The sequence below is a fragment of the Pagrus major genome, chromosome 10 (genome assembly GCF_040436345.1).
Source record: "Pagrus major chromosome 10, Pma_NU_1.0".
Lineage (NCBI taxonomy): Eukaryota > Metazoa > Chordata > Actinopteri > Spariformes > Sparidae > Pagrus > Pagrus major.
Genome location: NC_133224.1, coordinates 11,805,801 through 11,833,709, shown reverse-complemented (window position 1 = coordinate 11,833,709; position 27,909 = coordinate 11,805,801). Strand labels below are relative to the sequence as shown.

The 27,909-nt window shown below is 43.4% G+C and overlaps 3 protein-coding genes across 4 annotated transcripts in view; 1 reads left to right on the top strand and 2 right to left on the bottom strand.

Annotated features, from left to right (window-relative positions):
- The first annotated feature begins 6,199 nt into the window (after window positions 1-6,199).
- On the top strand, window positions 6,200-9,744 carry plin2 (perilipin 2). Its single transcript, XM_073474806.1, has 8 exons — window positions 6,200-6,256; window positions 6,515-6,561; window positions 6,865-7,060; window positions 7,442-7,524; window positions 7,694-7,979; window positions 8,502-8,680; window positions 8,819-8,935; window positions 9,039-9,744. The coding sequence occupies exons 2-8, from the start codon at window positions 6,532-6,534 to the stop codon at window positions 9,489-9,491; spliced, it is 1,344 nt and encodes a 447-aa protein (XP_073330907.1). The 5' UTR covers window positions 6,200-6,256; window positions 6,515-6,531; the 3' UTR covers window positions 9,492-9,744.
- Window positions 9,745-9,867: 123 nt separating this feature from the next.
- On the bottom strand, window positions 9,868-12,109 carry cdca9 (cell division cycle associated 9). The gene is made up of 10 exons (XM_073475369.1): window positions 11,966-12,109; window positions 11,756-11,887; window positions 11,635-11,675; window positions 11,502-11,553; window positions 11,333-11,400; window positions 10,746-10,807; window positions 10,582-10,665; window positions 10,355-10,433; window positions 10,123-10,209; window positions 9,868-10,037 (listed from the first exon to the last, which is right to left on the bottom strand). Exons 1-10 carry the CDS (start codon window positions 12,075-12,077, stop codon window positions 9,993-9,995), a joined length of 762 nt encoding a protein of 253 aa, XP_073331470.1. The 5' UTR covers window positions 12,078-12,109; the 3' UTR covers window positions 9,868-9,992.
- A 1,002-nt stretch (window positions 12,110-13,111) lies between these two features.
- dennd4c (DENN/MADD domain containing 4C) overlaps window positions 13,112-27,909 on the bottom strand; it is a 31,521-nt gene continuing 16,723 nt past the window's right edge. The window contains exons 5-34 of one of the 2 annotated variants that reach the window (XM_073475682.1): window positions 27,650-27,819; window positions 27,259-27,500; window positions 27,054-27,120; window positions 26,551-26,609; window positions 25,339-25,483; window positions 23,427-23,602; window positions 23,137-23,237; window positions 21,995-22,219; window positions 21,334-21,479; window positions 21,064-21,102; window positions 20,633-20,763; window positions 20,407-20,539; window positions 20,115-20,321; window positions 19,877-20,005; window positions 19,617-19,764; window positions 19,366-19,515; window positions 19,086-19,205; window positions 18,835-18,966; window positions 17,652-18,742; window positions 17,368-17,560; window positions 17,175-17,272; window positions 16,903-17,078; window positions 16,666-16,824; window positions 16,354-16,552; window positions 16,135-16,245; window positions 15,884-16,021; window positions 15,683-15,800; window positions 15,289-15,445; window positions 15,106-15,170; window positions 13,112-15,011 (exon numbers count right to left, since the gene is read on the bottom strand). In XM_073475682.1, coding sequence (XP_073331783.1) covers window positions 14,875-15,011; window positions 15,106-15,170; window positions 15,289-15,445; window positions 15,683-15,800; window positions 15,884-16,021; window positions 16,135-16,245; window positions 16,354-16,552; window positions 16,666-16,824; window positions 16,903-17,078; window positions 17,175-17,272; window positions 17,368-17,560; window positions 17,652-18,742; window positions 18,835-18,966; window positions 19,086-19,205; window positions 19,366-19,515; window positions 19,617-19,764; window positions 19,877-20,005; window positions 20,115-20,321; window positions 20,407-20,539; window positions 20,633-20,763; window positions 21,064-21,102; window positions 21,334-21,479; window positions 21,995-22,219; window positions 23,137-23,237; window positions 23,427-23,602; window positions 25,339-25,483; window positions 26,551-26,609; window positions 27,054-27,120; window positions 27,259-27,500; window positions 27,650-27,819 — 5,162 coding nt within the window. In that variant the 3' untranslated portion in view covers window positions 13,112-14,874. The remainder of the gene's footprint in view (window positions 15,012-15,105; window positions 15,171-15,288; window positions 15,446-15,682; window positions 15,801-15,883; window positions 16,022-16,134; window positions 16,246-16,353; window positions 16,553-16,665; window positions 16,825-16,902; window positions 17,079-17,174; window positions 17,273-17,367; window positions 17,561-17,651; window positions 18,743-18,834; window positions 18,967-19,085; window positions 19,206-19,365; window positions 19,516-19,616; window positions 19,765-19,876; window positions 20,006-20,114; window positions 20,322-20,406; window positions 20,540-20,632; window positions 20,764-21,063; window positions 21,103-21,333; window positions 21,480-21,994; window positions 22,220-23,136; window positions 23,238-23,426; window positions 23,603-25,338; window positions 25,484-26,550; window positions 26,610-27,053; window positions 27,121-27,258; window positions 27,501-27,649; window positions 27,820-27,909) is intronic. The other variant, XM_073475683.1, reaches the window with a different exon arrangement.

Genomic DNA, 27,909 nt, shown 5'->3' with positions numbered 1-27,909 from the left:
CTGCTAATCCCAGCACGGCTCTGTGAAAACAAAACATGGCGGGGTCATGTGGGATGGTGTCCGACCAACACGAGGGATAGCCTTCTGTGGTCATTTTCTCACCTCCCATCTGACCCATTCAAAGTATGCGCTCATTGACTGGCTTAGCAATTATATCTGAGCCTCAGAGGTCAGCGATCAGTGCAGTGCTTTTCCAGCGATGTAATGTGAGAGCTTTGATGTCCTCCCTGTGAAAATTAGTACAAAAAAAGCATCACCAAGGAAGAAGTGGGGTCAGGGTGTGGTCCTGCTGGAGCAAGTGTCGGACCTTTGCTCACACTTTTAACCTTCTACAGTTGTTGACTCATTTTCTGTCTCGATCCTCTCAGCGGGACACGTAGACGGTTAACGTGGATGTCTTAGCTAATGAGCCGGAGTCATTATTTGAGGATTACATCGGACAGGTGCACAGAGCCTTGCTTAACAAGATCCTGTTCTTGTCTATTTGCCTATATTGTCGCTATAAATCTGCGGTTACTGCCCCGCTGCACACACATTGTCTGCATAGGTCTGTTGTTTATTAAAGGCTGAAGTAATGGTTATTTCTAGAGGGCATGCGCCTTGTTAAAATGTCGTTCATTTCTGCGTGCACGAGCTCTCCAGCTCCGGGGTCGAGTTGACGCTGGGAAGAATAATACTGCCAAATTGAGCAGCGGGGCCACAAAACTTTTTGTGGCTATTTTTGTTCCCAGATGTTGAAATTCTGGTGTAAATTCACTCTGACGACAAGAACAGCCGATACTTAGTCCACCCCTACTTGATCAAAATGACAGCCAGACATTTCTTCATGATGGCAGCACCATTCATTTCATGTCCTTTTTCCACGTCCGTCTGTTAATATCTCCAATAATTATACTGTACCGTATTTTTCCAGCGTTTTATTTGTTATTGCACAAATGTAATAAAGGGTTTAATTCTAAACAGAGCCAAAAAGGTATTCTCTGACATGACTCAACGAAAGATAATGAGTGCCTTGCAGCGAACAGCTGCGATGACGACTATAACGTCTGCAATAACATCAGCAACATGAATTAAGACATATTTGCAAAACAGGAAGTGTTAACTCAGGAGGACTTGACCTGACACGTTTTATCTTGGATTGGCTCGTGTGATATGTAAATTTATCCCTCCTGGTGATGAACCCACGGAGACTCTGGAGTTCCCTTGACTTTTAGCTCGCTTGTTTTGGTTTTCCAACCACTAAACACATACGTTAGCCCTTCAAGAAGTGCAAGCCTCCCATAGCTTACCAAATAAACTAACATCTGTATTGATCTCCGTTGAAATAAAATCCTTCCATTAAACTATTATATATGACTGTGGATGAAAAGGCAGCACGCTTGGTTAGCCAGCTAATTGGCATTAGCTACTTTAGCTAATACAGCCTGTGTAAGTCAGGCTCTGTTGTCCTCCACGGCCTTGTATAAGCAACTGAGAGAGAAGGGGAAGGTCTCGTTCATCACGTCACGTTGCAATCTGCTCACATATGGCCAATAAAAACTGATTAATACATGTAAATTACTACAAATTGTCACACAGCCCCTTTAAATCAGAGCTCTCCCAGCTATCCACTGAGTATCTGTAATGTTACTCATAATCCCACTGTACTAATTGAATCCCCAGTGCAGGTTTGATGGACAGTCCAGCAGACCAGCGGTCTTCGCTCAGGCTACAATGTCTGACAGCGCATGTATTAAGGCAGCAGCAGCGTTTGAGGGTAGAGTTAACCAAAGCATACCGCTGCACCAAAGACATGTCACTTTCCTTTCTCCTCTGCTCCAAAGCCACATCTCTGCCTCTTTTCCCCGTGATCTAAAGAGCCTGAAAGGACAGCCACTCTCCCACTGTCTTTCCCCTTCTGTCTGCGCTCTTTCTTCACGCAGCGCCTCCGACTGTGTGTGATCCGGAGGTGTGACACTTTCCCAGTAGCCCACAGGTATCCGTTACCCAGCCAGGAGCCTTGGCACGCTGCCCACAGCCCCCTACCTGTCTCGGGAGGGCACAAAAGAGGGATGCCGCGCGAGGATCTCCTCTTCAGGCCTTGCCAGACTGTGTAACCCCTGCTGACACCTGCACACCAGCAGACCCCCAAGGGATAAGAGGAGGGCAGAGGCTTCATGGCTGATCTGTCTTTTCATCTTGACCGTCCGTACAATGAGACTTGGCTCAGATCGTTACCGCCTCTGAACTGTGCACGTCTATTCAATATGTCAAAAAACAACATAGTATCACGGCAGCTCGTGAAACTGTCACGAAATATGACTTTCGGCACGACTAGGGTGTATTAGGATTGGGCCTCACTCTCTCAATCCCTCAATCTGATTGTGTATTTATTCTGTTTCCTGTTTCCTGTCTCCTAAACCTCTTTTCAGATCCTGCACGTATGACCTTTGGATGCACACCACTTTATTGCTTCACTTCCACCAAATCATTCTTGACATGTTTTTATTTTATCTCCCGTTTTTTAATATCTCAATATCAGTCGTTAAACAGCAGAAAAAGACATGTATTGTCACTGATATTATTTTGGGCACCATGTGACCCCACTGGTGGTCCCTACCTGAACACCATCTATTACAAGAGGTGGCAAAGAAACATTTGGGGAAGACGCAGGTTGTGATGCCTGTGATGAGTAACAACTTTGTCTACTTTGGTGTCATCTAGTGGCTTAAATCTGTAAATACTAGACTGTTCAGTGCTCATAAAGACGTATCATGAATAGGCAGAGTGCTGATGACGGGTTAGGCCATCAGGTAACAGTGAGGAATATGCTGTGTGTGTTTGTTTTATTGTTATCAGACTTTAAGGCTGCATTAATGAACACTTAACCTTTGTACTTGAATTTCAACAAAATGGTTAATATCTTCTTATCCATGGATAACTACTAGAATGCAGCACCAGAAGCTCTGTTAAACAGATGGTCTTAAATTTGAATAAATTATAACTTTCACTTTCTGTTCTCATTTAAAAGGAGTCGCAGCATTTTCATTTCCAGTATCACATCATTCAGTTACTTGGCATCCGAAGCGGTCTGTGATTGCATAAAAAAACCAAAACAAACTAAAGCATGAATTCCAACATTTAGTCCTTCTATTGTGAAATGATCTTTTCCAGAGGAACAGAAAACAATGTTAGACTGAGAAAGTGAAGTTGACTGTGGCCTGGGGCGTTTGGACGCTTTGCTTCATCTGATAGGTTGCGAGATTATCAGATGAGGTTCAAACAAGTCACGTTAGGACACTGAACTAAATTGACCCTGATGTCACTTGGATTTGTGTTTTTGCAAGGTGGTTAATCAGAGTACTAATCAGAGGGGACTTCATATATATATATATATATATATATATATATATATATATATATATATATATATATATATATTTAATAATATATGTTATTTAATATATACAATTATATATTCTATAATATAATGACAAAAACACTAATTATTGCCATTTTTCATACACGGTAGAGAATAAATAAATCATATATCCACCAAAAAATATATTCTGGAGTACTATATGCATTTTAAATACATGTCAACGTGTACATTCATTATGTTTTGTAAGTAAAATGACAATATATTGGCATTTATTGTCAAATACATTTGGACTCCTTCCTTAGATTTAAAGTATTTTTAATATATGACATTATATCTTTCCATACATGTCAGTGGGCTTGTTATGGTGAAATCAGATCATGCTATCCTCTTGTAAACTATATATAAACTTTTAATTAAGCTTATTTCCCCCTCCTTAATTAGTTCAATCTTATGTCTACAAGTAACCTCACACGTGAGACCCTCACCTGTCTTTGGACTAGCTCTGCTGGGTTTTTTATTTTGGAATTTTACCTCTATAAGGAACATAAAATGACTTTGAATAGTCCGTGTAGCAAAATCCCAGTGCTCTGAAGCCAGTGACAGTTACATTGTAACTAATACTGAACACATTTAACACGTCTTCACTGAAGCTCGTGTTTTATGCACACAGCATCGCGGCCATGCTCTAACTGGACCATAAAACACAACATTTTCCCATTTCCACATTTAAAAAGACGCTGACTGTACCATAATCCTTTAAGCTCATGATTCATTTTATTATAGATTTCAACATGCTATCCTGGTGAGTCATAATTCTTGATCAACTGGTTGAACTTTGCTCGCCACCAAGTCACATAAAGGCAATTCAAAGAGAATATGACGTGGATAATATCATCATGAGCAGATCAATGTCCAGTACAGCGTGGTGTCTGTGTTTGGAGGCAGGCCTGCGTACACTCAGTTGTTTTGAAATAAACCAGAAATAACTTGAAATCTTCTGACTTCCTTCGAAACAGAATCTTATTGAGAATTAAAGTCTGTGGTTAACTGCAGCCAACATTTTCATATGGTGTCTATTTGAGTTATACAAGGGCTGATAAATGGGCCCCGAGGGGTTTATCTACAGAATCCAGGACCCCAGTGTGTTGGCCGACTGGAGAACCTGCGCTAAGCCCACGTTTCCTCATATGGCCTCCAAATGTGCACCATCAAAGAAACCGCATAAACACTTCATTTACATTTTTAATAACGAGTACAAAAAAAATTCTTCATAGAAATATGTACTGGCGCATAGGAAAAATATTCAAGTGCTCTCAAATTGGGAACAGAGTCACACATGTGGCTCTGATGAGCTACTGGCAAACATTGTTCATCTGAGGCTAAACCGCTGACGCACCGTTCAGGCCATTAAATTAAGTCATCAGAAACGTATTAAGCCGGGTGTTAGGTTGGTCGGATTTCATGCATTCATTTAAGAAATATCATCTAATGGTTCTCATAAATAGCATGAGAGCAAGTGTACAGCGCCGCTGGCTTCCTTCCACGGTGAGGAAATATTTTGACGATGAATTCAAATGGACTGGGCAAAGGCTTTGTGTTCAACATCAGTGTCAGCTAAATATCCATGTGTGATGATCCAAAACATGTCGTCCATAAACTTAGACATTGTTCAGAAGATTACGTGCATTGTGTGATATGCCCCATATGTACATTGTCTTTACACACAGAGTCACAGTTTGTCTTTGTACCAGACTTCAGACGAGACTAATATCTGCAACATGATATTTTACTCCTCAGCACAAAACACATAACTTTGTGGTCACCGTTACTGTAGCATATGATGTGAATTTCCCAAGGCAGAAAATGTACAGACAGTTGGGGTTTGATTTCATTTATTTATTTATTTGCATCCTGCAGAAAAACATGAGTAAAGTCTCAGACAATTTGTCTTTTATACTCTGTAATTGTGGACCAACTCCACTTCTGAATCAGTTCAGACAAATCACTGATGGGGGTGATGGAGAAAACTTGATAAAGTGCCCTCTATGGTGTCCTTCCAGTGGAGAAAACGCGGTGAAGCCCTTCTCTTCACTAAATAAATAAATATCCCAAAATTTTCTACGTGCTGGTGCCCCCCCGCATACATGTGGTGCCCTTTTTATTTTTGTCGCCCTTGACCCTCGAACATTTTGAGTCCACCACTGGGACAAATGGCCTAACGTACATGTTTTTTTTTACCTGTAATCTAACATTGTCCATCATCGGCTGTCATGAAACCACGATAACTCTCAGCTATGTCAATCACGAGGTTTTGAGTCTTTAATGAAAATGGTAATTCATGATGATCCCTGTCTGAGCCCAAAAGTCCTGTGTGCTCAAATCTGATTTTAAACTAATAAAGCACACAATTATCTGGGGGGGCCTTTTTGTAGAGGGGCCAAAATATTAGTATAAAAATCTAGTTTTCAGACTTTTATCTCAGGTTATAGCATTTAAATGCTTCATGGCTTGGACTTGAGGTCTTGAGGCGTAAACAGCCTCCTTGCCTGTTGTGCTTCTGTACATTGAGAGTGGGAATAAATGCCCGAGAGCATGAAAAACATCCTCATCGTGATATTTATTAATATTATTTAGTATTTCGAGGGAGAGGGAAAAAAAAAGTGACTCGTCTTGTGAAATGTTGTGTCACAGCTCGTCCACGTGATGGAGGAAATTCCCCCAGACTTCAACTTTTACCTCTTTCACCTTTGCCCTAGAAAAAGTTACCGTGGCTGACGTCATCTCGTTGCGCTTACATCTCGCGATAATTATAGAATATAAATACAGCTGCTGACGCTTCTCACGTCGTATCAGTCAGCTCACTGACAGTCAGCCCGGACACACTCGAGACCGACGGTGAGTCTTTAGCTTTCTTACTTACTTGTATCGCTTTAAAGTGACTTTTAACGACGTGACAGCTGAAACAGACGTAGTTTACAGGACCTCATTTCTTTATTATCATGTATCTAACACGATGGAGTGCTGTAATACGGAAGTAATACGCCGATATTTGTTGCCAAGTTGTGGTTTTCTTGAGAAAATGTCGACTTTTTAAACAATTTTCTTTTTTCTTTTCCGAGTGGAGACGTCATATTTTATGTCCTCTCTCTGTAGGTTTTGTTTCAGCAGACATGGCAGCAGCTGCAGTTATCCCCAATCAAGTAAGTGCAGAAAGACTTTATTTTATTTTGTTAATATTTGTTGAAACCGGAAGTGGCATGAGCTGGAGAGCAAAATACTAAGAAACGACACTAGGAAGTACTTTTATTTTGAATGTTACACAGAAAGTCCTTACAAAATTAAACATAAAAGGTCTGGATGATTGTCCAGTTTTCTCTGGACTCACTGAATACAAATAGAAAGTTAGTATATCTTGTTAGTATATTTCTTTTTTTCTAGGAACAACATAGCTAAATTGTGAATATGAGTATTGTAATCCTGCTATTCTTTGTGTTTCCTTACAGAATGTGGTGGAGAGGGTGACCAGCCTCCCTCTGGTGAGCTCCACCTATGGCCTGGTGTCCACCGTGTACTCCAACACCAAGGACACCCACCCTTACATCAGGACCGTGTGCGAGGCTGCCGAAGTAGGAGTCCGAAACATCACCTCCGTGGTGCTCACCACTGCTTCGCCCATCATCGACAAGCTGGAGCCTCAGAGTACGAAACCCCCTCCAGTGTGATTATTATTGCTATAGATTACCTGATGAAATCTATAGGTAGATGTGGCTTAAAAGTCTAAAGGATGTCACAAACAAAGTGAAACTGTGAGGATGATTATGTGCTGACCGGGTGAGTCACACAGAGATTGCAGGAAAACAGGAAGTGCAGGTCAGGATGCTTACTCATCTTGATCTTTCACCCAGTTTCTCTGTTTACTCATTATCACCATGGGATCAGTTATAAACACTTGATGCAATTCTTTAGCTTGAAGGAACATTTATTCACTTTTCTCTCTAAGAGTAAATTTAGTCATTGATGTTTTTGTTTCTGCTTTGCCTTGTTACACCTAATTAATTAGATTTTTATTGTTTCCTGCAGTTGCCCTGGCCAATGACCTGGCCTGTAAAGGTTTGGACAAGATCGAGAAAACCTTGCCCATTCTTCACCAGCCATCTGAGCAGGTATGTACTGGACCAGTTACCAATAGCTGCCGCAATTACAACAATCAAGGGTCAGAGCAGTCATCAAGCCAAATTAAACAATGTCCGCGTGGGTTCATCTGTGGCCATGTCCTGTGTTTCTCAACTACTGTTTCCTCACTAATACTTGGCTAATGTTGTCCCTGCCCAGATTGTTTCCAGTGCCAAGGATGTGGTAACCACCGCTAAAGATGTCATGACAGGCACAGTGTCCGGCGCCAAGGACACGGTCTCGGACACTCTGACCAGCGCCGTGGAGAAGACTCGGGGCGCGGTGCAGGACGGGATGGAGAAGACCAGGGCTGTCGTGAGCGGGAGTGTCAGCACGGTGCTGGAGAGCAGAGTGGCCCGGCTGGTCAGCAGCGGAGTGGACACGGCCCTGAGCACCTCTGAGAGTCTGGTGGAGCAGTACCTGCCTCTGACGGAGGACGAACTGGGTGAGTGGGACCACGAACATCATTTTAGTGGTGCGATGTAAAGCTCGAACAACTTTCTGTCTTCCCTTATTGCTAAGATTATTAAAAAAAAAACACACATTTTTGGGGACTGTTTTGGCTTCAGATCATGTTTAAATAAATAAAATACAAACAAGAAATAGGACAGGCAAGTGAGATTAAGCTTGTTTTGTAACAAGCTGTATCAAAGGTCAGTGATTAATAGTCCCAGTTTCCAGGAAAACAGAACTTATCGGATAATGCTCTTCTGAGAATCAAAGTTTACATTAGTGGCCTGTTTTTCTTCATCATTAAGGGAGCCGTTGTTTAGAGTGAACTTCCGCTGTACGCGAGTTCAAATGGATTTGTTTTGAGGGATTGACCAGTGAATAATTAGCCTACATTCCTCACAGCCTTTTACAGCCTCCAGCTACTTTTACAGGCAAAAAAAAGCTGACCAAACGTCTTAAACAGAACTCAAAGAAATCCTATGTTGTTTGCTCATGTTTCCTTTCCTCGTGACAGAGCTGGAGGCCAAAACTGTGCGAGGCTTTGACAGGAAGGAGCCGAGCTACTACGTCCGCCTGGGTTCACTCTCCACCAAGCTGAGGAAGCGGGCGTACACCAGGGCAGTGACTAGAATCCAAGACGCCAAGCAGCGAAGCAGGGAGTTCATCTCTGAGCTGAACACCACTGTCGACCTGGTGGGTTTTTTTATTCATTATTAATATTAGTAGCACTAGCTAAATATTCATGAAAGGGCTGCCTTAAATTAGCTTCCAAAAAGATCATTATTTATTTTACTACTTAAGGATAAACAGTTGAAATGTTTGTTTTTCTAGATTGAATATGGCAGGAAGAATATTGATGGGGCTAACCAGATGGTAAATGACAAGCTGAGCTCCCTGGTGGCGTGGAGGTCCAGTGGTCCAAGCCAGGAGAATGGTCACGAGGCAGAGGTAAGGAGCTGGACAGAGAGAAAAAGAAAGCAATGCGATAACATACACTGTGTCAAGGAAAGATGAAGTATTTAAAATCTATCTGTTCATCCACTCCGCTCAGGTGATCGAGTCTCGCACCTTGGCCCTGGCCCGTTCCCTCACCCAGCAGCTCCAGACCACCTGCCTCACCCTCGTCTCCAGCCTGCAGGGCCTCCCCAACAACATCCAGCAGGAGGCGCTCTCCCTCAGCCGTTCCGCCTCACAAATGTACACCAACTTCAGCGAGGCCAACAGGCTGAGAGACGTGCCGGACTCGGTGCTGAACAGCAGCAGAGCCCAGCTGGCCAGAATGAAAGACTCCCTCGACAACGTCATGGATTACGTGGTCAACAACACGCCGCTCAACTGGCTGGTCGGTCCCTTCTACCCACGGATGGCTCCAGAGCAGAGTCAGAAGCCGGCTAATGGTGCCAGCAGCACACGAGCTACGTCCTCAAGCTCTCCGTCAGCCCCGCCACACAGAGAGCAGCCGATGGAAGTGGAGATGGAGTCACTACATTCCCACCAGCACTAGTCATCCGTTAAAGCTTTCTGTGCTGAAATTTAAATCATGTACTCTGCTTTGTAGGCAAATGTTCAACTGTTTTTTTTTTTTAACAATGTTGAATGCATTAGGATGTAAAACTAACACTTTTATACATTTTTAAATGTTTTAATTCTCAGCTAAAATGTGATATTTGTCAATTCTGTGCCAAATTTGAATCAAGACATCTACAGGCAGAACTTTATCCTGTGCTTATTTCTACATAAACTTTACTGGAATCAGAGTTTTTTGCATTTACTGGGTCTTTTTTTTTCTCCACCACATAAACACGAGTCCTAGTTTGTTACACTTTAAGAGCAGAATTATTCATATGATCATGAGAGGCAAATAATAGTAATAATTCGGATAACATTCAAAAGCTTTATTATATATTTTTAAAAGTCTTTTAGACAAATAAAGCACATTTTACTTTGATTTGCACAACTGATGAAAAAAAAAAATTGGTCACAGTAGACGTTCAGGCATCTTTTCTCAATGCTGGCAGCGACTTCGCCTCGACAGATACTCCATCAGACTCTGAAAAACGTAATTTGCAAAGAGAGATTACCAGTTGTTACAAAGTTACTTTTCAAATTTCAAATGAACTTTTTTTTAAAATCACCGTGAGCCTCTGAATCTGGCACCACGCCATGTCATCCAGCACGTCCAAGTTAATTTCATCCTTGGTCTCTTCAGAAAAGCTGACAGTCTAAGGAAGGAAGAGAAACCATGGCATGTGAACCAATAATCCACAATAATAATCAACATTTTAGCATTAAAGGAAGACATGAGTGGCTGTCTGCTGAGGTCTGGAAAGCTACAAAGGTAACAAGGATGATAAAGACCACCGGTACCTGTCCCTGTGCTGTGGTTACAGTGATGTGTGCAGCAGAGCCTGCCACTGAACAGTGCAGGTCACCGGCAGAGACGGACCTGCCACAGCACGACATTCACAAGTCATTTCAGAGCTGGTAGAAATATACATTTGTACATTTTGTTTAAATACAATCCTTGCTCATGCACGCATCATCCCCATCTGGATGCTACAGCTACACATACAACCTCTATGCTTCAAACAGACCTGAGTTTAGGTTTGCTCGGCACGGTCTGCTCGTTGGTCTTTGTTAAGCGGCTTTGGGTTCTCTTGACAGTGACTGAGTCGCCCCTGAAGAGACAATTTTAGTTCATTTGAATGTTTCTAACTAAAATTCTTACATATTGCACCTTTAAATCGCCAATCTTTACCTGAGATTCCCAGCGCTGTTGCTACCAACTAATGTTCTGGTCCTTTTTGTCCCCTTTCCTCCCTAGAAAAACAACAACAACAACAAGGTTAACAACATTAAACTGTGACGGATTCTGATACTGTATATTTTGCTAAATATTAATGTTTTAGAGTGAAGAAACTACAGATGAACCATTGGGGAGGCTAAACCTGCAAGTTATGCAGACGTAAAAAGGGATCTGGAAGTTTTGAGAGATACAAGGTCATGAGTTTTCATCCCATGAAATTTGACTGATGCCTGAAGCAACACTATGTAACCTTCTGCAGAAAGATAGTTGATTGTTGAGTCTCTTTCCATCCATCCATTACTGTAACCACTTATCCTTTTGCAGGGTTGCAGGGCGCTGGAGTCCATCCGAGCAATCACTGGGTGGCAGATTGTCAAATACCAAATCACAATCAAATACCAAAAAACTGGGTCTGTGGCGTCGTAGCCAAACTGTTAACCGGATGCACTGGTATTTGACAATCGGAGGATGAGAATCAACAATCGACTATCTAAAAAAACAGCTATCCCCGTCATGTGTAAGCTGCTACGCTGCTTTACCTTGGAGGTCTTTGATGAGGTCCTCTGGGCTGGGTTGGACTGACCCGGTGTAGAATCAATTGCTTTCCCTTTAAAAAGAAAACACAAAAGCACCAGAAGATGAGCGTTACAATAAAACTTGAAGGAATGCCATTTGAGCCATGATGGTGTGAGACTTCAGTCATCTCACCTCTTTTACTGGGTACCCTCCTGAGGGGCTGGTGCATCACAATAGACTCATTCTGCAGAAGGTGATAATCACGGCTGTTACAACAGAAGAGCACCTCTGGATGGAGGCAACTCAAACAACTGGGCCAACTCACCTTCATGGCGATGGACACCTCACTTGCTGAGATCTCCTCCTCTTAAAAACAGAAGGCAGGTGACAGGTGAGGAAGGGGGGGACTAGTTAATGGTCTGAATTTATGAATGAGGACGGCTCACCGCTTATTAAATCCCCGATGAGCGCGCTTTGAAGAGAGGGGGGCATCTTCATCACCTCCACCTTGAAGACTTTGTCCATAGTCGCCAACGTGTTCTCCATTTTGGCCTCTAGCTCGTTCATGCGCTCTTGTGCTGTGAGGGGGACAGTTTCAGGCATTGTTAGGGACGAAAGGTTAGGACGGTGAGAGGATGTGCGTGTCGCTCCCAGACCTTCTTTCTCAAACTGCTGGATGAAGAGGGCCAGCCTGCTCTGTCGCATCTCCCGGCCCAGCTGCTCTTTATCCGGGGCAGCGCCTGCGTTTCTCGTCCGCCTCAGCGGCATCTTGTCGTCCTGTCCTCTTCGGTGGTTCAAGTCCGTGTAGAGCCTGGAGACAAGCTCGGGTTCACCTCCACACACCTGTGGCCGCACTACTTTAATTAGGGGTGTTCACGCGCTCACCGGAAGCTCAGTCGGGAGGTGCCTCGACGTTTGTTGCGAGGCGGAAGGATACAGTTTCTGATACTGCGTATCATAAATAACTTAAACAACTTCACACTTATTCAAAAGTACCAAACATTCAGTCATTTTCCAGGATGTTAACCCTTTAAATGCCTGTTTTATTATTTGAATTATTTCATTTTTTAATACAAAAAAACACAAAAAATTAATTATTTTCCATTTAATAAATAGTAGGGGTCAAGTCTGAAGTTGTTTAAGAGATTTGTGAAAAAAAGCAGAAAAAATATTGATGTATGATGATTTAATAGCAGTTTTTTGAGCGTGTACATTTTTGCCACGAAGGTGTCCAGAGGGTGCAAAATGCATCAAGAGTATAAAAGACATGTGAGAGTAAAACACATTGGATTTCAAAAATGTTACTAAAAAAAAAAGTTCTTGCTAAAATTCATGCCACAAGCTGTAACACAGCCAAAATGATCAACAAATACAAAAAAAAGTTGAGAAAAATGTACAAAAATGCCCGAGGAGGGCACAAGGGTTAAGGGGGTCTAGGCGGAAGGATACAGTTAGCTTTTTATATATTAGCATTAAAAAAAAGTCAAATATAGTAGAGTACAAGTTTGTGTCATCTCTAAAATGTCTCATCAAGTCATTGTAAAGCAGAATGTAGATTAATTTATTTGGAGTACTTTTTGAAAATGTTAATTTCTTCCATTATTTGAGGAAAATAAGTATCGTAAGAAGTCTTGGCGGAAGGATACAGTTAGCCTTTATATGTCAGCGTATATGTTTCATTAAAGCTGAACTATTTAACTTTTCAATATACAAAACATATAATGTAAAAGTGCAGCTTCTCACACACTGAACTAAACAAACTCTCATTAAGGGGACATGACGGAGCCAAGAAAATGGACACATTTAATTTTCAATCAGTTCACAAACTCATTTATTGCAGCGCACTTACGTGTAGACATTCAGTTCCTTTTTCCACAGGACGGTAAGAGATCACTTAATCTATTGTTAAAGAACAGTCTCTGCTGTACATCCTCTGCCAAGGAGGTCAAATTTACAAAGTCAGTACAGGGTGGAAAAAGACAGATTAAAAAGGGAAAGAGGGGGGATTGTTAGTCATAAAAATTCTAAGTTACGACACTGTCTGCAATCCAAATGTCAATAATACAAAAATAAATAATTGAGAATTTGTTTTTGTTTCTTTTTGAGGACAAACGCCTGCACATTGTTAATATTCTGAGATGGTCTCATCTCATCCTCACCCTGGGTTAAGGTCATTTAATCTATGCAGTGCAAATTGAATATCTCACAATATTCTGTACAAATCTCTCTCCCAAGTCTACAATAGGACACAGTTCATCACAGCACTTTGCTTTTTTTTGTCTGTCTGTTAAGTGGAATGTTGTAAAATGAACACAGTATCGGCCACGCTGAAGAAGCCCTTTTGCGGTATAAAGCTCTAATTGCTACCAGTATCGTCCAAAGCTACCGTGTGTAAACCAGAAATGCTTTCATCTGCGAAGAATACACCAAATTAAAAAAAAATTACTGCTTCATTTTATGCTATATTGAGTATAGCTCCAGTACATGTGAGTTACAGTTCTAATTAAACATCGCAGTAAGGCATATTAGCTGAACAGGTACAGTATGCTACTGTTAAAAAAAGCAGATATATAAAAACACAAATTGAAATGACTTCTCTGTCACTGAGGCGCTGTCCATCCCTGCAGATAGTCTTGTTTTGAATGTGTGGGAAATCAGTAGTGTGGCATGTCTTTTCACTTCAGATTAATATATATGTTTTTTTTTTAAATAATCTCTCCCTCTAATCGGCTTGTTTGAGTCACATGAGTGTTGTCGCAGGGATCAATAATACTTCTTTAAGACCTGTCTTGATAGCAGGGAGTCTGGAATGTTATAGAATTTTAGTGATTGATAATTAGTGATTGTCCTCAGTCCTCTCACATTTACACATGTGCTCCAACACATATTTACACAGACAGAGAGCCTCACTCTGAACCTGTACACTTACAACGAAACAGACGGGAACATTCATTAAGACTCGGATCACATAAACAGTCGAGGCGTCGTGACTTCTTGCCTCTAAAAAATAGGCAACTCTGGTTTCAGATTTTCCCACCAAGGTAAACAATATGTACAGAAAGAAAGGTGGACTTGAGTTGTTGTTTTTTTTTTGCTTTTTTAGAAAGTGCACAAAGAAGCAGTCAGGGTCTGTACACGGTCTCAAACAACTCAAAATAATCTAATCTGAGAGTTAGGAGAGATTTAAGCAAAGTGGGCAAAAGGCTATGAGGGAACTGACTGCACACACACACAAACATGCATATGTCTACACAACAGGGGCAGTCAATACATTCTGTACAGTGATTAATCATTCTATACACCACCTGTAATGAAACACACCTCAACTAGTCCCAAAAGATTCACTGCAGCTCTCCAAGCACTTTACAGAAACAGTCCCACCTGTAAGTAGCTGCTTGGGAAAGCCAATGAAAAGTGTAATAAGGTTGTAAAAAAAAGTTGACAACGGGCGTCGTCCGAGACGAGGGGGAAGAAAGAGTACCATGTTATAGCTCACACCCCGGCCTGCTGTCTATCCTTTCCCTCCTGCAGTCAGAGTTTCCATCTTTGCTACGGATGTTGGTGATCAGATGAACGGGGTCCCGAAAGATTTAAGGCACCACTGGACGCTAGGGGCCGGTGGCTCATCCATGCGGTGCAAAGACTTGAGCTGCTCGGCGCTGAGTTGGTCGTAAGCAACGCGGTACTCCCTGTCGAAGGCCTCTGCGGATGTACAAATGACATGATAGGTATCAGTCCGATATATATGTCGTTGTGTGATGCAAGTGGTTGATGTCACTTTCGCGCATTCACTCACCGACGTCGATGTTCTCCTTCCCCAAGGCCACCAGAGAGAGGAACAATATTTCTCTGTAGATACTCCTAGAGGAAATACAGGACACAGGAATGAGACATAAGAGGTGTTTTCATCGACAGTACAAGAATGTATGAACGTTAAAAAGCTTTACTGCATCAATAAAAAGAAGTAAAAAAGTCTGACCTCTGCCGTTTGACACCCTCTGGGCGCCGTTTGATCTCTCGGATCAACAGGTTGATTGGCCCGTAGACGTCGTTGGTCTGGATGTTGCGAACAATCGTGTTGAGGAGGGTTCGAATCTCCTGGTGGTCGGTCGGAGCCAACGTCCCCTTCTTCTCCACTAAAAAAACAACACATGCACCATCAGAAACAATACTATCCTTTCAAGTAAGTGTCAACATTCATACTCAGCTGAATATGCAACCAATACAACTGCACACTTGCACAGACTAGATATAAAAACAAATTTGGAAAATGGCTTTGTCTCCCCCTAGTGGTAAAGCTAGTTACTATACATAAAGACACTAAACCCTAAATTAACCACTACAGCCTGATGTGTGTCTGTGTGCACACTCACACAAAGTCCTCCACTGCAGGTAGAGGGGATCTCCATGCTCCTGGTGCAGATTGATGTTGTCCCACAGGAGCTGGACGTATACCTGCTTGCTGTCCTGGGACAGTGACGTCAGGGGCAGCTGAGAAGACAAAACAGTAGAAGGTATAAGAAAGCCATAACAGAAGAGACAATTGAGGAATGACAGGCTCAGTCTAATCTAACCTGTACTCCTTTGTTGCAGTGTTCAGAGGTGAGGATGAGACCAGGTAGGTGAGAGGGCAGGTCCAGGCGACGGAAATACAACACCAGGTTCCAGAAGATGATGGGGTGCTGGCTGAGGAACTTGTGGGTGTAGATCACCTGGTCGGACATGGAAGAGAAGTTGGACTTATTGAGGAGTAAACCTCTCAGGATCTTGTGTCAAGGCAGACGTTTTCTGTAAAACAGACTGCGAGATTATGAGAGTCCTTTACCTGATCTCCCTCGTTCTCCAGCAGGGTCTCCAGCTCCTTGCGCAGCACCAAGGGGCTGAGGTATGGTACGGACACAGGCTTAGGGTTTGGCCGTTTGGTCCCCATGCCATCCTGACAAATAAACACACACACCTCAATCATTTTCACTCCACTGCAGCGGTAGTTTCTGCTACATTTAAGCACAATGGGGTGAGTGTTTTGTCTTTAAGGAGCACTGACCGACACCTCTTGCAGGCTGCAGGGCAGGCTGGTGGTGGAGACGCCGTGTCCGGGTCTCTGGGAGTAGTCAAGGCTCTGAAGCGGTCCACCAACACTGTTGCTGCGCGTCAGTGATGTCCCGCTGCATCTCTGGTGCTTCCCTGCTGCCTGGTGCTCCAGCAGACCCAAGGGGTCTGACTGCACTGGTTCAGGAATCAGACTAGAAACACAAAAAAAGTAAAGGACTCATGAGAAGAAACTGGGCAAGTGTTTAGCTTCTTGAACTCGAACTGTAACTCAAGCTGCTTGAAGTGTTTGAAGTTTGAAGTGTACCTCTTATGTGCTCCAGGCCGATCATCTGGAGTCTCCCTGGGTTCTTCTTCAGGGAACGAGATGAGGTCTGGTGCCTTAATGTCGGCGGAGCTGCTGGCTGTGGGCTGGGCACTGGTGCTGTGGATGCTGTCTCCTGAGGCACTGGGATTCATGTAGAACCTGAGCAGTAAAATCACTGAACAGTCAGTTTGCGTTACTATTATTATGAGATATACTTCTAGGACAACCGATTCTTACCCGGTCACTGTGCGCAAGTCATGAAACTCGACGTGCAATAAAGGAAGAAAGGCTGTGCGACAGAAAGGACAGTTGGTATTCAGGTTGGAGTCATCGGCCGTCCAGCCCGCCATTATCTCCTCATCGTACACCAGGGCTTCACAAGAGCGGCACTGGGAGCAACTGGACATCAGCACCTGGCAGGAGGGAAAGATGTCCAAACAGTTTGGAGTTATTCAAGTGTTCATGTTGGCAGCAAAGGTGGTGTTTTTTGTGTGTACAGTATGTCTGACCTCCAGTGCACAGTTCTGATAAATGCTCAAGGAGGAAGCATGAAGTGAGGAGCCCTGCTCAGAGTCTGGACCTCTGCCTGCTCGTCCTGGAGTTGGATCTGCGGATAGAGAGGAAACTAAACTTTGAAAACTAATTTCACAGGCCAGCTAACCTCATTCGACCCTTCTCTTGCACTAGAGAATGGGTGCTTACGTGTCTGGTGGGTCCCCCGGCCTGTGTCGCTGCTGCCACTGCTGCTGCCCAGGCTGGTGCAGCTCTGGTTCAGACCGTTGGCCACCAGCCCCGGGATGGCTCCTCTCTCTGGACTCTCATCCATGTCGTGAGCAGCCAGCATCTGTTCGTCCAGACTGACCGGGAAGCCGCCACCGCCCTGCGCTTGTTCATCCTAGGAAGTAAATGTTAGGTTGAAGATTCAGAGGATTAATCCCCAGTTTATAACGCTAATAAAATAGGAATCATCCTGTGATGACGCTCACCTCATCGTCCGAGTAGGAGTAAGCTGAAGCGACTGCCCCCCACACTTTGCTGGCCACATTTGCTGCCTGCTTCATGCTCGACTTAAGCACATCAATTTTAGGTCCTGACAAGAGGGTGTCCATCTTGATGCCTGAAATGGAGTTGATGACCGAGCCCAACGACCCTCCCTGGGAGGACTTGACCAGTGCCGTCAGTGAGGCCGATCTAGGACCGGGGCTACCCGCAATGCTGGAGGGCGTCTTCGTCTTCACTGCAAAAGTCTTGGAGCGAGTGACCATGCTGGGGCTGCGTCTGGGTGTGTCGCCAGGGGAGCCGGTTGGAGTTTTGACAGGAGGTACAGGGAGGCTGGACCTGCGCTCCAGAGACGGTTTAGGCAGTGGGGAGTCAGTGGAGTCTCCTTGAGCCTGCTGGAGCTCCATGCTGGAGGACTTCACGCCCAGAGGGCTCCTCAGGCTCATGTACATTTCGATCTCCTCGGCCAGATTGCGGGACACCACAGCGGGCACCGAGCGTTGTGTCTCCTGGCTGGTGACAGAAGCAGACTCCTCGGTCTCTGACACCAGGAGGGAAAGCGGATCGGCACCCGCCTCCACGTCAGCCCTCTCCAGGGTTGCTCCTCGCAGCCCAGAGTCCTCCTCTTGTGTTTCAGTGTGCTTCCTCTCTCGTTTCTCCATTTTGGCCTCAGTCCCCTCTACCCCCACATCATTTCCCTTCTCTTCTTCTGCTTCTCCTGGCCCCTCTTCTTCAGGCAGCTTCCCCAGTATCAAGCCCCGGTCATCCTCAGGTTCTTCCTCCAGGTCTTTAAAAAGAGCTTTGGACACACTATTAGGGGGTGGGCTTTGGCCTGCGCAGAGCGCTGCAGCCAAGATGCGCGCATCGGCACCCATCTGACTGGCCATGTGGTCCACGCCTTTCTCTAGAAGCATGCCAGCACGTGTTTCTGCGCTGAAGCTACAGCTGCGTTCAGCGAAGGATTTCTGCCGCTGCAGTTGAGTCTGGTTAGTGACATCCCCTGGCGCCAGCGAGGCATCGTCATCCGGGAGAGACACGCTATCAGACTTGCTGTGTCTCCTGAACAGCTTCCCTGTACCTGCAGAATGTGGATGGACACTTTTAATCTTACATACAAAAGTCATAAAAGTGACGAAATGACTTAGTTAAGGGTCTCGTCTTTCTCCTCACCTGTTTCCCTGCCTCCATCAAAGCTCCCTGTGGACAGCTTCACAATGCTGGGAACAGGCGAGGGCACATCAACAGGACTGGGCGGCTCTGCTACGGCTACGGCACTGTCCACAGAGCCTGCAATGTCACCTCCTGGTTAAAAAAAGTACATAGTCAACACACCGGCATCAGTGTACAAGGAGGAAAAGAGGTTTCTAATGCAGAACTAGAGTTGAATGTGACCGTTTTCATACAGAAGTAGCTTTTCTTACCATTAAGCTGTGTTTTAGAGTTCTTTCTCTCTTCAGTAGAAAGGGCAGCTGTGCGTGACGGCTCTGCCAGCTCCTGGTGCAACTCGTCCTTGGAGCCGTAGCCTTGATCAGACTGCCGTCCTGTGGATCACAAAATCACACATCTTGTTTCTGGATCAACCCTGCAGGTGTTTTTAACCACTGTAAGGTTGGGGGCGGTGACTGGACCGTGTGCATTTCTCTGTAGATCGTGTCTTTTGATTTTACACCTGTGAACCCAGTAACTTTAGTGAGTCAGTACCTGTACTACAGTGGTTGTCCGTCGTGTCTTCCATGCTGTGGCTGTGTGCAAATACATTGTGTTCCTCTCCGTTGACCTCACTCGAGCTGTCTGCACTTCCATGACTCAAACGGTCGGCGTCAGTGACTGCTGACCCACCTTTTGACGCAGCTGGAGGCAGAAAGACACGGGATGGAAAAAGCGAGTAAGAAACAAGGAAACGGAGCGAGTTTAAGGAAAAGTGTCTATCACACTGTTTATTCCATCCCCACCTGTGGTGCTAAGCGTGGGTCCCTTCTTTGAGGATGTGCGGTCTAGAGCCTGCTTGAACTGGCCCACCCCACGGAGCACATTACGCAGCTTGGTCCACATAAAGAGGCCGCTACGGTTCCTGCTTGGCCACGGGCTCTCCAAGACAGCCTGCAGAGGGAGCACAGTGGAAATGAGGACATGCAAAGGCAGTGTAGTGCTTTCAGTCCTTTGAGCTGGAGCAGAGATATGTTTTAGCAACGTAAAAAAGACTATATGTGACCTTGTTGTAATATCCGTATGTGATGGCGTTTGGATGTACACCAGCTTTTTTCATTTCAACCAAGACTCGCACAGCCATGACGGGGAGACCCCACAAACCACAGAGCTGCATCACCACTCTGTAGCACACCTGAAAGCCAGAGGGGTCAAGAAAACATCAAACATCGATAAGAGTTTCAAACCATGAGAGAAAGACGCAGACACACAGAAATATAAATCAACAACTGTCAAAACTGTACCTCATCCAGCACCTCCACCTCGGTGGTCCTCATCTTCAGGAGGACATTGTACGCCTGCTGCATGGCCCGGCTTTTTGACTTGGCCAATCGCACGCCTGCTGGCAGGCAGATAAACCACAGGCTGTAGCAGTGACTGAACAGACACCGGGCCCACAGGGGAGGGTTGGGGTAAAAGCGCTTTGCCATCTTGTATGCTAGCTTGATCTCCTGTTGGATCGGGGCAGACATTTAAAGCGTTAACAGGGTATTGCTGCTGCTTATGCTGAATGCGACTGTGTGTTTATCTACGCACCTGCTTCGTCCTCTTCGCCAGCAGTGCAGGGCTGCTGGACAGACTGGCCCCCGCTGCTCTGCTGCTAAGTGCAGGCCTTAACTCCCGAGGACGGTCGAACAGCTCTACATGCAGCCTCGGGAAACTTTTATAGCTGGAGGATGAGAAATATGATTGTTGCAAGATTGTTTCTGTTTTTTTAAATCGATCTTATAAAGATTCAATAAAGCAGAGCTTAAAGACGTACGTGTATTTAGGGGCAGGTTCAGGTCCATCGTCAACTGGAGGTTCAGGGGGCATGACGAAGACCGTGTGCTCGCTCTTCTGGGACTCGTCCAGCTCTAACAGCCTCGTGTCCTCCGATGACTCTCCCTCAACCTGTAGTCATGATTACATCCAGAGCCTTAATAATACTGACAACTATAACTGCACTCTGCAGGCCATTCCTGTCTGCAAGCATATTGCATTCTATTATGCTTTTCCGATTAGGCAGTCAAACGCGCTTATTTGATTTTGGTTAGGATTTAAGGATAGAAGAAAAGCAGGAAATGTTCATGCTCCTTGGTGAGAACATTTATCAAAAGGTTGAGAAAGGTTCAGTTATTTACCTTTTCATGTTAGTCACAAACATAACAAAGAGAAGGTGCGGGGAAATCTGATTACGGTGTAAGTGATTACCTTGGTGCCCTTGTCGGTGATTTTATCAGAGGGAAAAAGCTGTAAGAAGAGGAAAGAGAGCAAAGGGAACAGAATGAATCAGAGGAAATTTTGGCTTCCTTGCTTTCCCAGCGGACGGATGTTATTTTGCCAATGAAACAACATGAAACAAAGGCTCATTCATGGAAGGAACCCTCAGGTGGAAGAGGAAAAACAAAACAGCATAACACCCGCCATGTGCGGCGCCATGTGCATATCTGAGAGCCGGCCCGACGCTGGGCTGGTAATCACCTTCTCGACGCAATCGTCAAAAAAGGCAAGGCCGGTGTCTTTGTCGCTGACGAAGGTGCACTCCTCGATGAAGCGGATGAATATCTGGGTCTTGGTGAGCTGGGAGTAGAACTTCTGGTGGGCGCGGTCTCTGCTTTTGAGAAACCCTGCAGGAAGTCGAGGAGAGATGGTGGTGTCACTTGTCACAAGTGTAAATGAAATCCACATTTCCACAGTCATTCTTCAGTCATACACTTGAATACGACTAATGTGGAGAACAAAAGTGTTAAAATATGCTTCATTTCTTTCACTCTATCTGCATCTAAAACTGATCTGGAACAGTGAAGTGAAGCTAAATAGAGGTGTGAGCCAATTTCCCAGCAACATCCATTTTTGAAGTCTTATTATAGCAATGAAAGGTGATTGATTTGGAAAAACACTTAGGTTGAGTAATAGTGGAGATGCTCCTTGAAATAGAAAAGCCAATAAAATTAAACATTAGTTAAAGCTTTCTAAATTAAGGCTGTAAATTATGCACAAGTTACAACAGTCTGATGCTGCCCGTAAACAAAACCATCACCAACATGTCGATTTTCATGATTTTACACATCATCCACACGAGCAACTTAATTTTCCTCTCGTTCCACACGTTCAAAAAGGGAGCTTCAAATCTCTTGTTCACCTTGCAGGTCGTAGAGGGAGTCTGCGGCCGTGGCCTTCTCAGAAGGTGCCTGGGTGATGGGTTTGAGGTAGGAGCGGTAGCCCTTCAGGATGGAGGCCATGAAGCGAAGGAAGGTCTCCTGGATTTCCATCTCCAGGGACGTCTTCTTCTTGTGCCAGGTGAAGTCCGCCTCGATGGGGGTCATGTCCACTGCCGAGCTGTCCTGGGATGTTTGACGGACTGAAACTGAAACACAAGAAAGTTTCAGACAGTTTAGATAAAACATTATTGGACAAGTCATAATAATAACAACAGAATTTTTTTTAATCTAAATGATTAAAATGGAGTTTACAAAGCTATTTGATGCTTTATACTTTTCTTTTAATACCTTTAATAAGTTAACCTGCCAACTTTGTTAGTTTGCTAGCTAAAATACTTCGGCTACTGAAAACTTTATGAAGTGATGCTACAGCAGTATGCTGTAAAGTGCATGAATGATTAGCTGCAGCTGAAAAGTAGCTAGCTGCTCAGTGTGATTAGCCAACAGTGTTTTCATTTAAGCTAGCTAACCACACAGTTCTCTTGAGCATTTCACTTATAACACAGTAAAATACATTCATTTATTAACTGAATGGTGGCTCCAAGCTCCCAGTTATGACCGCTAACCGCACGGCTAACTGAGCAAACTAGTTAATGGCAGCTACAGCTAGCAGCAGTGAACAGTTATTCAAGCTGCCCTTATTTGTTTTGAGTATGAATTAGACAGATGGCCAATTTTGACATATTGCACCTTTAACTGGACCTACTTTATCTGATTATGCTATTGTGTTTTGTTCTTTATGTTGTAATTATTTGCATTTACCTGAAGTTTTATAAGTTCATTACGTCTTTTTGTCCTTCATTTTAATTATTTGTCTATCAATGATTGATGTTTTTAACTATATTTACTTGTCCGATAACCTTTGATTGCAGTTTGTCAGTTTTTGGGCACCATATATAACTAACCAGGGTGAACAAAATAAACATGGACATAGAATATTATGTATTATAATATGATATCTTAATCAACTTGAGACTGTGATAAAGATTCAGCTCTTTGGTCATTTTTCACATCATAGTTTATGGTGTTGTATCAATTGTCTGAAGTCAGATGCTGTTCGTACCACTGGCCAGCTGGTGGTGCAAGTTGCTCAGTGAGTTCATCAGAGTCTTGCAGGGCTTCTTTGGGAGGTTCTTCCAGTTGTTGTGTCTCTTTTCGTCTGACCTGCAACGCACAATACCACAAACGCAGTTAGCGGGAAGTAACAGGAGAGCTGCATAAAAATAATCTGCTGATTCCTCTTGGTCTAACAAATGCGCTGACGCAATATTTAAGACAGCTGTTCAATACCATGAGAGCTGTAAATATAGAGCACAAATAAGGCAGGGACATGGGTATCAAAGCACAGCATACAGGTAGATAGTGTTGGTGTCCAGATCCACACAGACAACATCTGGCGGGGGGTCGTAAAGGTCAAAGTAGCGGGAGTCCACACCCACTATAAATGGACAAGGAGCGTTGAGGACGCCTGCTAGAGAGAGCGGACACAGGGGGATGTAGGGACACTGCCACTGGAAGGGAAAGATCATCTGAGGAGAGACACGAGAGAGGGGAATGATTACTACAACCAGGCTCGCAATAAACAGCCTTTTTGTTTGTTTGTCTTTGCATTAATTCAAATGTGGACAAATATAGAGAGTCTATTGCATAACACACGATGCTCTTATTCATCGTAATTGGTTTATTGTGACACTTGAAATGCATTTGTGGGACTTTTGAGGATTGAGACATCCTGTGCATTCAAAGAGACATCGTCGGCAAAGTTGAATTATGTTCACTGAGCTGAAGAATCAACAATCACAGTGAAAAGAGGACAAAGGTCAAATACATGGAGGAGTGGCAATATTTTTAAAATATCATCTATAATGTAATAATGATGATTTAAGCAGAACTTTGACTAATGTTGAGACATAATGATCGAGCAGATAACAACAATGGGATGACTGTGTAACTAAAATGGTAAAAGGTCAATCTCCGTGCCATTTGCAATCTTATCAAATAGAGGAAGAGTATTTTACTAGACTAGCTTTGGTAACTCATTCATGGAGGGTGATGACTTAGCCTGCGTTTATGTTACAGAGAATTTGAAGGCAGATATCTCAGATTATCATCTTTTGCAAGTCCTTTTATCTACAGATGCCGCTCAATGCAAAGATGTTATATACTTTATGGTCTGTAATTCATTTAAGCTTTACTGTGACTTGTGTACTTGTCTGCATAGTAAAAAGTTACCTAATGACACGCTCACTTCGCTGAGTCATGATGGTGATTTCTGAAGAAATGACATTATGTGTGTGGAACTAATCACGTTACTGTCGGACATTTAAAAACCCTGTTCCTCTTCTCGCTGCTTGTTGTACTGTGCTTGTAGGTCACAGCAGTCTACCTGACTGTGCCTCATCTCACCGCTGTCAAATACACTGCAAGTCAAGCAAGGATAATTAATAGTCGTGATGATTGAAGCCCTGCACGGTTCAACCATGTTTATGTGCTCTCTGGAATGCCTTTAGGGCATCTGATCAAAATCGATCATGCGTCAAAGGAATTTAATATATATATGATTTAGTATGCTTGTCAGACTGTGCAGTTCAGATGAGGTAGTGCTCTTAATGTCACGAGACGTGTTAGGCAGGGTGGCAACACATTTTAATCAGAAGAGAAAAATCTTCATTAACTGATTCTTTTATGCCGAAACAAACTAAATAAACAAACTCTCTTTCTTTTAAATAGTATTATAAAGTCCGAGTTTCAATTTCTTCTCCAAAACTACATCGTGCCCCTTTAATTTGTATCTCAATGACTTGCCCGAGCAGCTGACTATGAAACAACCTCTGTGTTTGTTCATCTCATAATTAATGTTTGTATGTTTACAGATGGTTTGGTTGTATTTGTCTCCACACAGAGCTGGTTAACCCTGACAAAAATGATTTCATCATAATTACACATATATGGGGTTATAAAATTACTATTTATATTACGTGCAGTAAGCAGCTGGGTTTTGGCCCCTTATCTTTATGCACAATAGAGATAAACTATTAACTATTAATATGGTCAGTATAGTGAAGGTCTGGCTGTTTATGGCTTACTGTGTACTGCTCAGATATGATGTAGCTATAAAAGGCCAATAATGGTGATAATAATGAGATTAATGTCATGTTTAAATATTTAACTTGTTTATTATATATCACCATGACCCAAAAATTAAGTAAACTAAAAAATAAAAGCAACAGAAGTTGCAAAAACTCAGTCAGTGGAGCGTTCTTACAGCCACCACGGCCTCGGCCACTCCGGTGAGCACGGCGGGCCGGAGCGAGTGCAGCAGGATCTTGTTCTCCAGCAGGACAAAGTGCAGCAGTGTGGCGCAGTTCTCCGAGCCCAGATTCATCAGCAGAGTCCCGTAGTCTGCCCCGCTGATGGAGGGGGAGGAGGGAGAGCACAGAGGATGTGAGTGAGGTGATGAGTTCAGAAAACAAAACAGAAAGCGAGAGAGAGAGGAGACATCAGGGAAATGAGAAACAAGGCAATCCTCCTCTAAACAACAGCCATTTTAAACTTAAACTTCTGTTTATACACGTCTTTAAAATTAAACACCCTAACCTCACTACCTCACCCTAACACATTATCCCCTTATAATATAATGCAATGCAACAACTCTGCAAGACATACTCGCTTTGTGAGGTTTAAAATGGAAACCGTCAAGCCAATAGTCTATCTGATCCACTGTTTCTATTTATTGATGCAGTTTTCTTGTGTTTACATACAGTATGATGTCGTGTTGTCTGACTTTTTTAGAACCTAATGTGACTTTTGAGAGAGCTTTGTAACTGTGACTTCAAATAAAATTCCTCTTTCACGTCGAGTTACTGAGATTTTGTCAGAGCTTTGTCCCACCTTGCTTTCCTATGTTGCTCTTTTGCTTTCATTGTACCTTGTGACACACTATGTAACTGGTTTTTAAAAGGTGCTATTTGATAAAATGTTACTGCGGCAACAGTAGTGGGTCACATTAGCTGGAGCACCAATTAGCGTTTTGTGTTAGCTTTAACAAGCTAGGCCTGGCAGTCATCCCTTTTGAGAGTTTTCGACGTAACATGAGGAAACAAAGGGGGCTGAGAGTTGAAGTGCTCCTATCGATTGCATAATTATGCAACACAGCAGTGGAAAGAAAATCTAAAAAATTATGATGCCTGAGGCTGTTTGCAGTGTGAGGATTTGACCCGGAAAGAACAAACATGAATGAAAGAACAATACGCTGGTCTTTTTCTTTCAGCCTGCTCGGCTGTTTTTCTTTTCAACAAAGCACTCAACATATACTGAAAGGCAGCTGCGTTTAGTTTGAAGTGCAAACAAAAACTGTCAAAGTATAGAGAAGAAACTAAAACACCTACCCCCTTGTTTGAAAAAGGATTTCAGCAAAGGAATTCAACATGTTATTTTCTGCGAAATTACTACGTTTAGCATTGCAAAGCCCAATTACCTGAGGGGTAAGGGTGTACACACAGGCTGGGAGAGGATTAAGGTGTCATGTGCCGAGAGCTGAAAGGAAAAATATAATGTTCATATATGAAACTAACATAAACACAATGATACACATGTTAAAGGTGCACTACGTAGGTTTGGGGAAGACATTTTAATCAGAAGAGAAAGATCTTCATTGACTGAATAAACAAACTGACCTTAAAGGACAACACAGCTTCATACTGTTTTACTTTGTTTATATGTGGCGGACCCTGCCACCTTTCTAGCTTCAAACAGCGTTCTGGGACCTTATTTTCCGCTGAGAACAGCTTGTTTATTCACTTATGGAAAACAACAAATATTTCTGAATTTGTATATTATCTCATTAGTATTGTAAATATTAAAATACTGAGTTTGCATTTCTTTCTCCAAAACTACATAGTGCCCCTTTAAATTTTAATCTGGATTGACAAAATTGACAATTGACAAGGTTAAGAGACTAAAAAAAGACATATTAGTCACCTGGACTAATATTCTTGGCCTTTGAGGGGAAGGAAATGACACATTGTGCATGAAGTGTGAGATGTGCCTGTTGAGAGAACAAAATGTGTTAGTTAGCCTTCAAAATCTTTCAAACATGTTCAGTAACTGAGCTTTGAGATCTGTAGGTACTGCACATAATCGTCCCCAACAAATGATTTAAAAGCATTTGTGAGTGGGTTCCTACTTTTCAATAGGCAGTGGGTGCGGGCCTGAGACGGACAGCTTGTAGAGGAACATCAGGAACTTGCGGAAGGACTCGAAGAAGGGCCAGCGGGAGAGCAGGCAGATGCATTTATTGGTGTTTACAGGCCGGTTGGGGATCATCTTCTTCTCCACCGTGCTGAGCACGCCCAGCTGGATCTTCTGCTTCTCGCTCAACAGATCCACTGAATATGGCTCGTAGAACTGGATGGCTGATCCGTACACCTGCAAACACAGACAGTCATTTCATCATTTTGCAACTTTTTGGCTTCCCAAGCCCAGTTGATGATGTCACATGGTCTTTTTTTCAGAGAAACAATCTCATTCCTTCTTTTTACATCAATGACAGCTTGGTGTTGTTTGCTGCCTCTCACCTTTTCACCAGAAGAGATGGTTAAGACAAATGTGGAGAAGACAGGCAGAGGATCACGTGTGTGCGGTGCCCAACACTCGATCTTGGCACCCATGGGCAAACAAAACAGAGGGACAGATTCTGACAGAGGAAAAGACTCATAATCCTCCTGTGGGTAACGAAAGATGAGACCTGGAGAATGGAGAACAAAAGAAATAGTTACATACACAAGTGCTGTTATGGTTTAGTAGTAAAGTAGTGTCATAAATCAATACATCCCAA

Coding starts and splice junctions, on each gene's coding strand:
- plin2 (XM_073474806.1), top strand. CDS start 6,532: ATGGCAGCAGCTGCAGTTATCCCCAATCAA. Junction 6,562..6,864: donor CTGCAGTTATCCCCAATCAA/GTAAGTGCAGAA, acceptor GTTTCCTTACAG/AATGTGGTGGAGAGGGTGAC. Junction 7,061..7,441: donor CGACAAGCTGGAGCCTCAGA/GTACGAAACCCC, acceptor TGTTTCCTGCAG/TTGCCCTGGCCAATGACCTG.
- cdca9 (XM_073475369.1), bottom strand. CDS start 12,077: ATGCCGCTGAGGCGGACGAGAAACGCAGGCGCTGCCCCGGATAAAGAG. Junction 10,434..10,581: donor CCGAGCAAACCTAAACTCAG/GTCTGTTTGAAG, acceptor GTGCTGTGGCAG/GTCCGTCTCTGCCGGTGACC. Junction 10,038..10,122: donor GCCAGATTCAGAGGCTCACG/GTGATTTTAAAA, acceptor TACGTTTTTCAG/AGTCTGATGGAGTATCTGTC.